The sequence below is a fragment of the Ursus arctos genome, unplaced genomic scaffold (assembly GCF_023065955.2).
Source record: "Ursus arctos isolate Adak ecotype North America unplaced genomic scaffold, UrsArc2.0 scaffold_12, whole genome shotgun sequence".
In the NCBI taxonomy this organism is placed as follows: Eukaryota; Metazoa; Chordata; class Mammalia; order Carnivora; family Ursidae; genus Ursus; species Ursus arctos.
Window position 1 is genome coordinate 17,496,208 of NW_026622786.1, and position 13,560 is coordinate 17,509,767.

The 13,560-nt window shown below is 36.9% G+C and overlaps 1 protein-coding gene across 2 annotated transcripts in view; it reads left to right on the forward strand.

The window, feature by feature from the left end:
- The window catches only part of VAV3 (vav guanine nucleotide exchange factor 3), a 340,276-nt gene that overhangs the window by 290,455 nt on the left and 36,261 nt on the right, over positions 1–13,560 (forward strand). For both annotated transcript variants that reach the window (XM_057310419.1, XM_026484676.4), the window contains one exon: positions 8,423–8,488. In XM_057310419.1, the coding sequence (XP_057166402.1) occupies positions 8,423–8,488 (66 nt within the window). The remainder of the gene's footprint in view (positions 1–8,422; positions 8,489–13,560) is intronic.

A 13,560-nucleotide genomic window follows, 5' to 3' on the forward strand; every position in this document is an offset into this window, starting at 1 on the left:
GAGAGGAAAACAGCATTAGTTGTCTGCCACGATTAGAAAAACGAATTTCTATATTTTGGACCTCTGTCAAGCCTGGTTTACTTTTTGGGTTAGATGGCTTCTCCCCAAATAGGATTTTTTCCAAGAATGGTAGATTCTTGTTCTTTCCAGATTTTGTAATAAGTAACCACTTGGGATTTGGCCTACCTACATTCAGATAAGTTTTTGCTTGCTAATTTTTTTTTCTTTCATCAAAGATATTCTCTTCTTTCCTTCGCCAGAAACATAGAGTTATTAAATTTTGATTCAGGATTATATCACGTACAACATCTTACCTAGTGAGACTTTAGAGAAAAAGCCTCAAGACACGAAAAACGAGAGCTCCCTTCCCTGCTAGAGAAATCCAGGAACCCCACAGAATACATTTTTTGGATAATAAGAAAAATGTTCTGCAAAGTCTCATTCTGCTATTATATTCATCTCACATATAATAAGTGTAGAAATATAGCTTATGGCTTTTTAGTGGATTTTCTCTTAGTGTACATTTCACAACTTTTAGGTTTTTTTTTTTTTTTAGAGTTTTTGACACTTCTCTCTGCCAAAATCTCAGTGGTGTAGTAAATACAAACGATCTTGTGTGCATTCAGAAAACCACCAAATATGATCCAGGCTTTTGTCATATGTTTGATGACTTGATGCAATTATAAACCCTTATAAATCGGAGATAAATTTAATTTCAAAGATCCTAGACCAAGATAAGTTTTTTTGAAGTTATCCAGAATTCTAAGCCTATGACAGCCACTTCACTACAAATGAACAGGTTAGGAATATGAATTTTATATAGTCTTTTGAAAAACCTCAGGAGTTTATGCATTGGACAGAAGTTAAAAATCCTATTCTCTTTTGGCTAACAAATGATAAAATCACTTGGCTATGTTTTTGTTCTGTATGTGTGCAGGAATATTTTGGAATTCATTGTAATAACCATTTGATAAAACCGTATGCAATTATGCTTGGCAAATTTTCACGTTGTCCACTGGTGGAAAAATGCACATCTTACTCGTCATACAAGAAGCTGTTAATGACGAAAGAATGTGTATATTTGCAAGAAAACATTAGCACATTTGAGATAAGGAAACGGACTATCTGAATGTAGTATTTCTTCAGGTGAAATTTATACAGCAGTCTGTTACTTGTGGCTTAGCAAACTTGTCTAAATATAAGGAGGACGGTGGGATTATTACCAGGCTAGGCATTTCTATTTTAATAACACACAGATAGCCAACAAAAAAAATTTAGAAGTGAGAAAATTGATTGGGAATAATCAAAAAGCAGTATTGTGGAAAAAATAGAAAATAGTTATTTTTTAGCAATCAGGTGTTTTTAGACATGTTAATTCTTTGACCCTTGTATTACCCTAGTGAGGCATGTGTGGCAGATTTGTCATCATTCTTGTTTCACCATTGAGATTTGCCTAAGGTTACATGGGTTTTTTTTTTATAGCAGAGCTAGAAATAGAATGAGTTCTCCCAGTGCCACATCCCTACTGTATGGTAGTGATTTTCTGTGTTTTCGAAGAACTAGCACTGATGTATATTTAACTGATAACAATGGTTACAGTATGGTGGCAGCTAGGATCACAGATGGCTCCTTACCAAAGGTCCATTTCAGACAGAGTCTTTGTCCTGGTCTTTCCTCCCTTTCCAGTCCTTTGGTTCTATTGCACGTACTCACAAAGCCCGTCAGAATAATTCCAAAAATAGTGCTTGGTACAGGCCATCCATTATCCATCCATCCATCTGGTCAGTAAACTAATTTGTATATTTGCCTAGATTCCCATAATTCATGGCTACCCTGTGTGTCTTCTTCCCCCGCGTACCCAGACTGTACATTTCTGACAGTGAGAGAGGACTGGGTAAGGTGACAGTTGCGCTAGCCGTTACCCATGTGTGATAAATTGCTTAGTAATCTCCACAGCACCTTCATGCATACGTTGAAAGTGTTTAGGGCATTGTAACTTGGGAAAATTTCCAATCTTTCATAAATAACCATTAATCTGTCCCTTTTAAAATCAGCTTTCCGCATCTGTTTCAAATTGTTCAGTGCTATTCCAGGAGTGCATTAAAGCTCCAATCCAGGTGGTATTAAGGGGGTAAATGAGTCGCAGGGAAAAGACAGTCTGCATTTTTCTTAAAGCAATTCTTTCTCCGTTTTGCAAAGTTAGGAGCCAGGCAATTTACGATTAAGATTTTTGGGAGGATATCCTCTGTCATTTTAAGCCATCCTTGTCTGTGAGTTTTAAAAAAGCAGTTTCAGCTCTGCCATGCTAGCGTACATTAATGTTTTTCTCTGTCCCGGTAGATTGTAAATATCATTTCTACCAGCAAACTTAATGTAGTTTTAATTCATTATGGTTCCCTGCGGATTCGTATTGGGGAATAATGAAAAATCGTCATGATCTAAGGTCAGTTAGAAATAAGGAAGGGTCCGAATATACATTTATATGTGTGATGTTCGGGAATTTCAGAGAAAGTTATCAATAATTTTAGTTTGATACATTTTTCTACAGGAAGCAACTTGCTTTTTAGGCCAGAAGGCATTATTATTTTATGAATTATTATTTAATATTATTTTGCTTTGTATCTGCCCTACTTTATTTAATGAAAATAATAAGGGTGCATCTTTTCTTACCATAGATAGCCCATAACTTATTTTCTCAGAGACTTTCCAGAGAAAATATTTTCATAAGAATGAATCAACCTGTGCTGTTAGATTTACAAAAGTCTCCTCACATAATCTAGAGAACGCCCTGCAGAATAAATGCATGTAAAGATAGTACTGTATGGTACATCAGATGACATGTAACTATGAAAGAGGAATGTTTTCAAATTGACCTTGAAAGATGTTAAGGGGCTCACAGAACAAATATTAGACAGGGGGATAACTAAAAGAAGATTTCCTATCTCTGGCATTTGTAAGAGGCATAAAAGGAGCGACACGTTGATTATCTGACCCAGAATACACTGCCCACACCGGAACGCAAAGAAGAAGAAAGTTCAGCTGCATGCCTCTCCTCAAAGTTAGTAACAATTTCATAGATAGATCATCACATAAAGTGCACAAAATCATTGGCTTTGCAAATGGTTTATTTCATAGCTACAGTCTGCTGTTCCATCCATGCGTAGGGGATTGACAGCTGCTCCGCCCATTAGCATTAATGAATTATCAATGTACATCCCACACACATCCACCAGGGAAGCAAAGATACTCCTCCTACACATTACTTTGTTTTTTAATCTTCCAAATGTTGTAGGATGCTTATTACCTTAATAAGTGGAAAATCATTGAATACCGCACATATTCTCTCCCATAGCTAAAACTGACATCTCATGGGAATTAGTGAGGAAATGCAGTTTTATTCATCTGTTATGTTAAATTATCTCTCACATCTTTGTCATCTAAGGAATGCCTAAGACCATTAAAGAAGTGTAACCTGCACCACGAAGGCATTTCATTAAGGAAAAAACAATTCAGAATGACCTTGGTAGTCGGTTGAGTGAAAATTTTCCTCTCCTGAGAAAAGTCCAATAGTGTTCTTGAAATGCAGGGAAAAAGAACAAAATGTTTTTTGATACGGTAACCATATGTCCTGGTTTACCCCAACAGTCCCAATTTATACCTTTTGTCCTGGTGTAGTTATTAATCACTACCCTTTCCTCTCAAAAGATCCTAGTTTGGACAGAAATTTGGATGTTTACCCTAGTTTTAGGACATTTCTTATACAACATGCCCCTTCCACTACTGTCTATAACAGTTACAGTTCCCATTCATGCTTTTCAGGGCGAACCCTTGGTCTATAAAGGAAGAATGACAAAAAAGGTGGGCCAGTCCATGTACCTTCAGAAGTTATAAAATTCATTAATGTGTCTTCCACTCTTGCATTCTTCGTGTTCTCGCCTCTTTTGTCTCTATTTTCTGCATTACCTTCTTCCACATGCTGCTTGCTTATATAAAATGTCAGATAGGTCAAGCAGTGCCACTATACGAATATTTTTGTATATAGAAACAGTTTAATGCTTCTTAGTGCTTGATTGTGTAAAAACAAAGTGTGGTATATTTTCTTCTTTTCAGTTAAGAGGAGCTTAAGGTCATGCTACTCACTGACATGGGCCTATCAGATTGAGAAATACCTCCAATTACAAACATTTATGAAATATTTACTATGCATTTGGCATTCTCTTGCAAAAAAAGGACATTGTCCTGGATTTGAAGAGTTCAGTCTAGGAAAGGACAAGACTGTGTGGAGGAATAATTACATCCACGTGTCAGTGTACTACTAACGGTCTGGGCAGGGGCCAGAGGAGGACCGGGCAAGATTAAATCTGCACCTGCAGAGTGAGGACGTTTCCATAGAAGAGAGGACAGAGTAGGAATGTGTGAACCAAGCTTTGAGGGAGGAATAATTGAAAGAATCAATCCGTATGAGGGACCCTGTGTCAGTTTTGTTCTAGGGAAATAGGTGCCATTGTGTTGGCCAACATGCACTGTCACGAAATATCACTGCCTCTCTTGAACTCTGCTTTCCATAGATGAAGACCATGTGGTCTTTTTCTGATGAACGTGAATTGACAGTTCACCATTCTTGTAAGAGCTGTAATTCTCCAACTTGTCCTTTTACCTTCAACTATAGTTTTTAAAGACCGTCATACAACTCTCTCTCTCTCTCTGGCCTCTCCCCTGCAAAATAGACTGATTTGCTTTAGTGTGCTCTCAGAGGTCTGATTCTACTTTTTTAAAAACAATCACCCTAATCTCTTCCTCTTCTGAGCCTCCTTTGGTGTACAGCTCCCACCCACATACCCGCGGATATTGTAGTCAAGGAGCACTGTAGCGCCTCCATGTAGAAAGGTCTGGCTAGGCATGCCGTCCCCAGATACCACACTTATTTACTTGTACCTCAGTGCTTAAAATAAATGAAGCACTCCGAGAATGCCGTTGAATGAGAGTAACACTTCATAGCTACTGTCTTCTCATCACCCTCTAGTTCGTGACTCTCTTCCCTCTGGTACATCCTGCCTCCTAGTTATACTAATTCCTGTAAGCTCTGTCTTTTATCTTCTGTCTACATTTTCTTCCATGGTAGTCTTGTTCCATTGACTCTAAGTTTCCCCTCTGTAGAATTGCCGTCTAATCCAGGTTATCTCTTTGGATGGCTTATGGAATCACCTCCATCCTTGACTTTCCTCTAGTCTTTAACTCCCATGGTCTTCTCTTCCTCACCCACTCCCCAGACAAGCTCCATAGACTCTAGTGCCATAATGTCTCTAGCACCAGTTCCCCCTCCTCCCTTACCATGATATAGTTCTCTAATGATATTCTCACCTACCAAGCCAGCCATGCCCATCTATAAGCCAGCGTGCACACTGATGTCAGTTTACTTCTAAAGCACATAACCCCTTCACTGAAACCCCCTCACCAGTGATAAATTCAGATGTCTCGAACTGGTTCCCTGCCGCCTTTTAGCTCTGTGTCCCTCTCTCCTCCTTTATGAATCCAATGCTTATATAGAGGCAGTACCAAGCTCTGAAGTTAGAACATCTGAATTTGAATTCTGGTTATATCACTCGCTGGCTCTGTGATCATGGGGTGATCATTTAAGTTCTCTGTGCCTCATTTTCCTTACCTATAAAATGGGGATAATAATTGGGCCTACTACAAAGGACTGTGAAATGCTCAGAGCACTGTGTGGCATACTAAGGGTGCACTAAATATAAGCCGTTATTAGACTCTACTTGTGTTTCCTGTGCACAACCTGTATTTTTATACCCCTATTCCTTTCTCATGCTTTATTTTGTTTTCAGAATGTTCTCCTCCATTTCCATCTCTATGTGTTGAAACCCCACACATTTAATATTCATGTGCCCCCCCCCACTCTTCCATGTAGCTTTCAGGCAAACCCCTAGTACCGAAAATATCTTTCCCATTTCCGTAGCCTCTCCTCTGCACCTGACAGTATTTACCCCTTCCACCTTGTATTAGAATTATGTGTATGTGTATCTTTGCTCTGAAAAGATAGGGGGAAACAGGAGCTGATTTATGAATTTTTGCATTTTCCTTAGTGCCCAACCAAATTAATATTAGATACTGTATTTGTTGAATGAATGAATGAATATTCCGCTTGATCATTTACCTTTTCCCTGATACGCAAGTGCAATACAGTTTTTGAAACTTGCCCAAATGAACGTTTTCTCTTTGCTTGGTTATGTAATTGATTTCCCTCTGTCCTAACCCCACCCTTCCTCTTCTCTTTTCTGTCCTTTTTCACTTCCTCTGACCCTTCCCCCTTTCCTGCTACACTTCCCCTCTCTCTTTCCCATGCCCCTCCCACCTCTTCCCCCTTTATTCCCCTTCTCTTCTTCCTCCTCCTCATCTTTTAATTCTGGATTCCCACTTTATAAAAATTTCTCCACAAACTCATAGCCAAGGTCCATGGGCACAAAAGGATACTGTTTCAAGACAGAAATACTTGCTGATCATTTTTTTTTGTTACTTTTCTTTGTCAAAAATAACTGAGCATGTAATATCCAGTCATAATGCTATTTACTCATCTTAGCTACTGAGAAGAAGCAATTGTTAAATAGTAAATAAAAATAAACCCAATTTTTGGGGCGCCTGGGTGGCACAGCGGTTAAGCGTCTGCCTTCGGCTCAGGGCGTGATCCTGGCGATATGGGATCGAGCCCCACATCAGGCTCTTCTGCTATGAGCCTGCTTCTTCCTCTCCCACTCCCCCTGCTTGTATTCTCTCTCTCTGGCTGTCTCTATCTCTGTCGAATAAATAAATAAAATCTTTAAAAAAAAATAAATAAAAAAAAAATAAACCCAATTTTTGGACAAGAAGAAGTCATCTCATAAGAACTTATTTAATTACATGTTCTGATTGTTGCAGTGTGTTTTGAGTATAGTTTGTCAAGTAAAAGGGAAGCAATTATAGGGTTAGTGTCATGAGCTTGTGTGTGTGTGTGAAGGAAAACAGAATGTTACATTGTTTTAGGTGTGCAGCATAGTGATTTGACAGGTCTGTATGTTATGCTGTGCTCACCACAAGTGCAGCTCCCATCTGTCACCATACAACACTATTATGATACCATTGACTGTATTCCCTCTGCTGTACCTTTTATTCTTGTGACTTATTCATTCCATAACTGGAGGCCTGTATCTCCCACTCCCTGTCACCCCTTTCGCTCATCCCACCAATTCTCTTCCCTCGGGGAATGACCAGTTTGTTTTCTGTATTTATGGGTCTGTTTCTGCTTTTTGTTTATTTTTTCATTTGTTTTTTAGATTCTGCGTATAAGTGAAATCATATGGTATTTGTCTTTCTCTGTATGACTGACTTCATTTAGCATAATACCCTCTAGACCCATCCACGCTGTCACAGATGGCAAGAGCTCATCCATTTTCATGCCTGAGTAATATTTCATTGTATGCTACCACATCTTCTTTATCCATTCATCTATCAGTGGACACTTGGGTTGCTTCCATATCTTGGCTATTGTAAATAACGCTGCAATAAACATAGGGCTGCACGTATCTTTTTGACTTAGTGTTTTTGTTTTCTTTGTGTAAATACCAGGAGTGAAATAACTGGATCATGTGGTACTTGTATTTCTTAATCTTTTGAGGAAACTCATTACTGTTTTCTGCAGTGGCTGTACCAATTTATATTTCCTGATGAGATTTTTTTTTTTAAAGAAGAATTTGATCAAAGGTCTCCAAGAATAAATTCTTTAGTATTTTTTTGTCCATTTGGTGTTTGGGTTTTCCTTATCCTGCTAATTTCTTCCCTCTCTTCTCATTTACAATATCATTTTAACTTTCCTCCAACATCTCAACTGTTGTCTTCTCTTGATCAATTCCCTGTCCGTTATCCTAAATCTGAAAACCACCTTAAACATCATATCATGTTTTCCATTTCCACAAGTCTTGAAATGTCTCCTGTCTTGTTGGAGGAATGCTCTTATGAGTTCTGTTAAAGATACCAATAGTAACCATTTAAATCACATTTCTAATTGCAAGCCTACACAAAACCAATGTATCTACGTGTAGTAGTGAATATAAATTAGAAAGATCAAATATGCTATTATCTCTATATTGGATTGAGGGATGTAAAGTTAACAAGATTGAATGGTAGTTTGGGAAGTCAAACTTGAATTCTTATTTTATAATTATCATCTGAAACAACACGTAAAGTTGAATAATTTTGAAACCTCTCTGCTTCTGCTTTCTTTCCTGAGCCATAGTAAGTTAATGCTTAGGACTGGATAAAACATGTAAGTAATTCTGAGGATTGTGAATAACAACACGGTGTACACAGCATTATGAGATTATCATTTGTGGTAAATGGATTCTCAAAACTGATAATTTTTTTTTTCCTAATTTAGGGTAGAAATTTAGCATCTGGAGAGGTTGGATTTTTTCCAAGTGATGCTGTCAAGCCTTGCCCATGTGTAAGTATGAGTATTTTCTTTCCATTTTTTTCCTGGTTTTGATGCTGTAATTAATGGTGCAAGAATGTATAAAGGATGTCGTCTTGTCACTCGATAATTTTATTAATATTTTCTGGGGGGATCATATTATTTCAAGTTTAAATATATGGTCAGAATTATTAAAATTCTAAAATCCTCATGATTCCATTGTCAGAAAATATTTTTAAATGATATATGCAAGGAGAAAATTCAACTTAGTAGAATTTACAAAGCTAAATTGTCTACAAGGTGTTCGAAGGAATAAATCAAAGGTACAGATTAGATGCATTTTCCCCTTTTCCCACAGAGGTGAGAATGGTAGGCTCTAATCTATGCCTAGTCATTTTGGGTTATAGGGAGATATTATACGTCCACTAGTGTGTTTGAAAGCATAATAGAAAGCATGAAGTCCACAAATTCTTCAGTCAAATCTCTAAATACATTTTTCTGTGCGTTAGTTTGTTGTTACTATTTAATGTCATAATGGCATTTCTGAAAACATCAAACATATTAGATAGAAGGAGAATGAATGAGCATTTACTCAAATATTATTATGGATGAATATAACATAAAATGTACTTTCTGGTGTTTTATTAGATTTATAAATTTCTGTTTAAGGTGACATTATTTTAGCATAAGTTGATGTGTAGGGTGGATTTTTCTATGAAACTTTTGAAGTTCTTGATTTGAAGTAAATGAAATTACTAATATAATGGAGTTGATGGTTAAAAAAAATTCCTTGAGTTATCTTGCTTGCTATATTTCAGTCCTTCCTAGATTTACAAACTGGACATTCTTTTTAATATTAGAAATGCCTGCCATCCTTGATTTCAGAATGCAGTCTGTAGATTAATTTACTGTACTCATTCCAGCTTCATTAATTTCAAAAGCAAAGGGAATCAAAAAGAATTTGCTATTCTGTTGGCTCTGTGATCTAATGTCACATGTTCTTATCTAATAATCTTAGAAAATTGTTGAACTTTGATACCACTCTTATTTAATTATGTAAGCAAAATGAGTTTTTAGTTTTCTGTCATTCGTATGAACAAGATTCAGGTTTCTTATGCTTAAAGCAATATTTATATGTAGGTGGGAAGCAGGAGATTAGACATTCTAATATTAAGATGTTTGGGAACCTAAAGACATCAAATCAAGAATATTAAACATTTCATGTATCAAATTGTTATCTTTTTCAAGCCTCTTAAATATGGCATAAAATGAACTTTTGAAGTTTCATTTTAGGAAAATTCTGGCACACGGCAGGTATTTAATACACTTTGTTGTATGAGTGAACAAAGGGGTGAAAAAGCAAGTGAAAGTTTCTAGCTGAACCTAGGTAATTAACAATAGTAGTTACTAATTATATCATCTTACAGTGAATGGTATTTGGTGACTCAGTTACTAGAAGGGAAAACATGTTTAGAATTTTAAGCTGGTAGGGGGTTAAAGAGGAATACATAATTATGGGTGGGAATACTACAAAAATAGGATTGTTTTATAGCTCAAAGTTAATAAATAGTTATTAAAATTTTAGTGCTTAGTAAAATTATAGATTCATTTGTTGGTTTAGAATAAGTTAGGTGAAGATAAAAGTAGGAGGAGAGATTGGACGGGAGGATATATTGAAGGAGTTTGGAAGATGGTATCTCTTTTGACCCCAGGACATATTGTTTATCAGGGGTCCATGAGTAGTGCGGAATATTCCATTCTGAACTCAAAAGTTATTCTCCAGTCTATGCTGTGTCAGTCCCGTCAAAAGTTCTAAAGTATACAGATAGAAAGTTAGAACTGAGGAAAATGCAGGAGGAATACAAATGAGACAATTTTGTGTCTGTTAGAATGGTAACCAGAGACAAAGCCTGGAGCTATAGCATAGTGCAACTCCGGGTAACTCTTTGTGACTCCAGGAGTCCTCAGTGGGTGAACAGGAAGAAAACAGTTCCACAGAAGATATGTCTTTCTTCATCTTGGATCTGGATTGGGAAGAAGAAAGAAAGCAGTCTCCTCTAAGAATTCCTAGCTTTAGATCCAAAAACCACCCAGGTGTGGGGCTGGAATTCATACCAAGTCTGTGACTCAAATAATTCTAAGCTGGAAACAGTTTAAAATGATTCCATGTTGATTGTGTTTCCAGCACAAATACAGATTGTCTCTGGATTGGAGCCTCATTGCCCACAGTCCTTAAAGGATTTCTACAGATAAAGTCCTAGAGAATAGAAGTTCACCGTATGGGATCATCACATTCATGATTAAACAAACCATTTTAAGCAAAATTCAGCAAAAAAATAAAATTCAGAATTAGATACACAAAGATAGCAGATATTGTTTAATTATCAAGTACCAAGGTCAAATGTTTACATTTAATATGGTTGAAGAAATAAAAAAGAATAAAAGTCTAAGAAGAGTACAAGCCACTCTCCAAATTTCTTGGACATATTTCACAAAGAATCGGGCAGAGTAAGTGAAATGAAAACCTTAATGGAAACATTACATGACATATTAGACACAGTTGGGTAGAAAATTGGAAGACAAATCTGAAGAAACTTCTCAGTGAGTAGTCCAGAGAGATTAAGAAATGGAAATCTAACAGAGAATGGAGTGATTAAGTTCAAATGCATGTTATTGAAGGAGAGAATAGAGATAGTGTGGAAAAGTAATTTTCAAATAAATAATGGCAGAGAATTTTCCAGAACTTATGGTAAAACTAATCTCAAGAGTCAAGGAGAGTATATAAAATTAACACATACACACATTTTAGTTCGTTTCAGTGGCCGAACATCAAAAACAAGGAGAAAATATTAAAACCAACCTTAAGGAGAATACAGATAACCTATAAAGAGTTGATGATTTGAGGCATAGCTAATAAGAGCAATAATGGAGGCAACAAAGTTTTCGCTTCTGGTAGTTGCCAAGTAGCTCCTGTTGGATCCAGCTTCCCACAGAAAACAACTACAAACTCTGGGCAGGATATTAAAGCAAAAACAACAATCTGAAGGCACTGGCCAAGAGAAGAGTTGACACTCAGTAAAAGGGGATGACACTGGGTTAGTTTCCTGGTTTTGTGGCTGGCTTGAGGACAGATACTGGGCTGCGCCATGCAGGGTTGCTAAAATTCAGATAGAAACCTCACAATATCACTAGCTTGAAGAAGCAGAGTGGAGTTTGAAGGAAACACAAAGTGGAAAGGGAGGCAGGAAATCTCAGAAAGGAAAGCGTCAGAGAGGGAGGAACCTCATGTTCTGTGCATAAACTTCGCCTCAGTTTGGCTGCATGGTGCAGACTCCCGAAGTGGCTCAGTTTAGGCGAAAAGAACGAAACTGAGAATTCATCTGCCTCTCACCACAGGGGAGATAGTTTGCAGTTGGAGTTCAACCAAGTTAACTGCCTACTTTAAGAAAAATCACACTCTTTGTAGAAGCATCACGGAATTCAGAGCTGCTACAGCATATTATTCAAATTGTCCAAGATCCTATCCAAAACTACTCAATATGTGAAGAAGGAGGAAAACACAAACTATACTCAAAAGAAGAAGCAATCAAAGGAGAACAGCCCTGAGATGTCCCAAATGGTGTAATTAGCAGGGAAAGATTTTTAAACTAGCTATTATTAAAACTATGCTCAAGGACATAAAGGAAAGTATGATCATAATGAATGCACAGAAAACCTCAACAGAGAAATAGGAACTATTAAAAAGAACCAAATGGAGATTCTATAGTGTGAAGCTTTAATATTTCAAGCAGTAAGAATGAAACGTTCAAAGTTTTGAAAGGAAATTAGTCAACTTAGAAATCTATCTTTCCTCTGTAGGGATGAAGTAATGACATTTCTAGCCAAAAAACACAGAAAACTTACTTCTAACTGTCCCCTCCAGCTCGCATAAGATGTACTTCAGGAAGAAGCACATATCTATATTATTTTACATGCATGCTCTATATCCAGTAAAATATTTTTTTAAACTGTACAACCACAGCCAAAGTTAACAACATAAACAACCTGTGATGAAAGTAGAAAAAGGCATTAGGGAAAAACAGTCAAAGATGCGAATATATTCAAAGATAGGAAAGTATCCAGAAGAAAATTATCTATTGTTTTATATAAGAAAAGGGCCCAAAAAAGAAGTGAGGAGGGCCCATGACAGATGGAAAAAGATAGGATCCCACCCTCAGTACAGGGATCAGTGCTGAGAAGATAGTCCTGGCACTTCCCACATCAGAATACACTTAACAAAGAATGAGAAAGCTCTAAAAGGACATCAGGATGAAGCAGCCTGAGACATCGGTTCTGCTTTAGAATGTTCTATCACCCTTCATTTTTGTGGATCTTCAGCTTTCCCTAGCCAAAGGAATCCACAGGATATGTTGGAGTTCTTTTCCCTTCTCTTTCCACTCTTTGTTTTCTTTGTTGGTTTTGTTTTGTTGTGTTGTGTTTGGTTTTTTGTTTCCGCTCTCTGGGGAGAAGGATTGAGTTAGGAATAAGCATGCATTCAAAGAATACAAAGAGGGAGAAGGAAGGAGGAAATACTTTTCCATCAGATTTCAGAAACCATGTATATCTTCTAAAGAGAAATCATTGAAGATTGATTACTATTTGTGAAAACAAAATGGTATAAGAAAATATTTGCAGGATTTGAATGGGTGTAATATACTCTATTATTTTCTGTGTATCAGGATTTTACATGGTGGTGAAATTAAACATGTGATCCATAGGTTAAAAATATTTCTATGGACTCTGGGAAACAAACTGAGGGCTTCAGAGGGGAGGGAGGTCGGGGATTGGGCTAGGCTGGTGATGGGTATTAAGGAGGGCACGTATTGCATGGAGCACTGGGTGTTATATGCAAATAATGAATCACAGAACATTACATCAAAATCTAGGGGTGTACTGTATGGTGACTAACATAACATAATAAAAAATTATTATTAAAAAATATTTAAATACTAATAACTTTGGAGATGCTCTGACCAGAAAGATAATTATGTTATATATAACTATTAACCTGAAAGGTCAAAATAGTAACAGCCCATTATGAAAACTGACGTAGCTAAGAGACATAT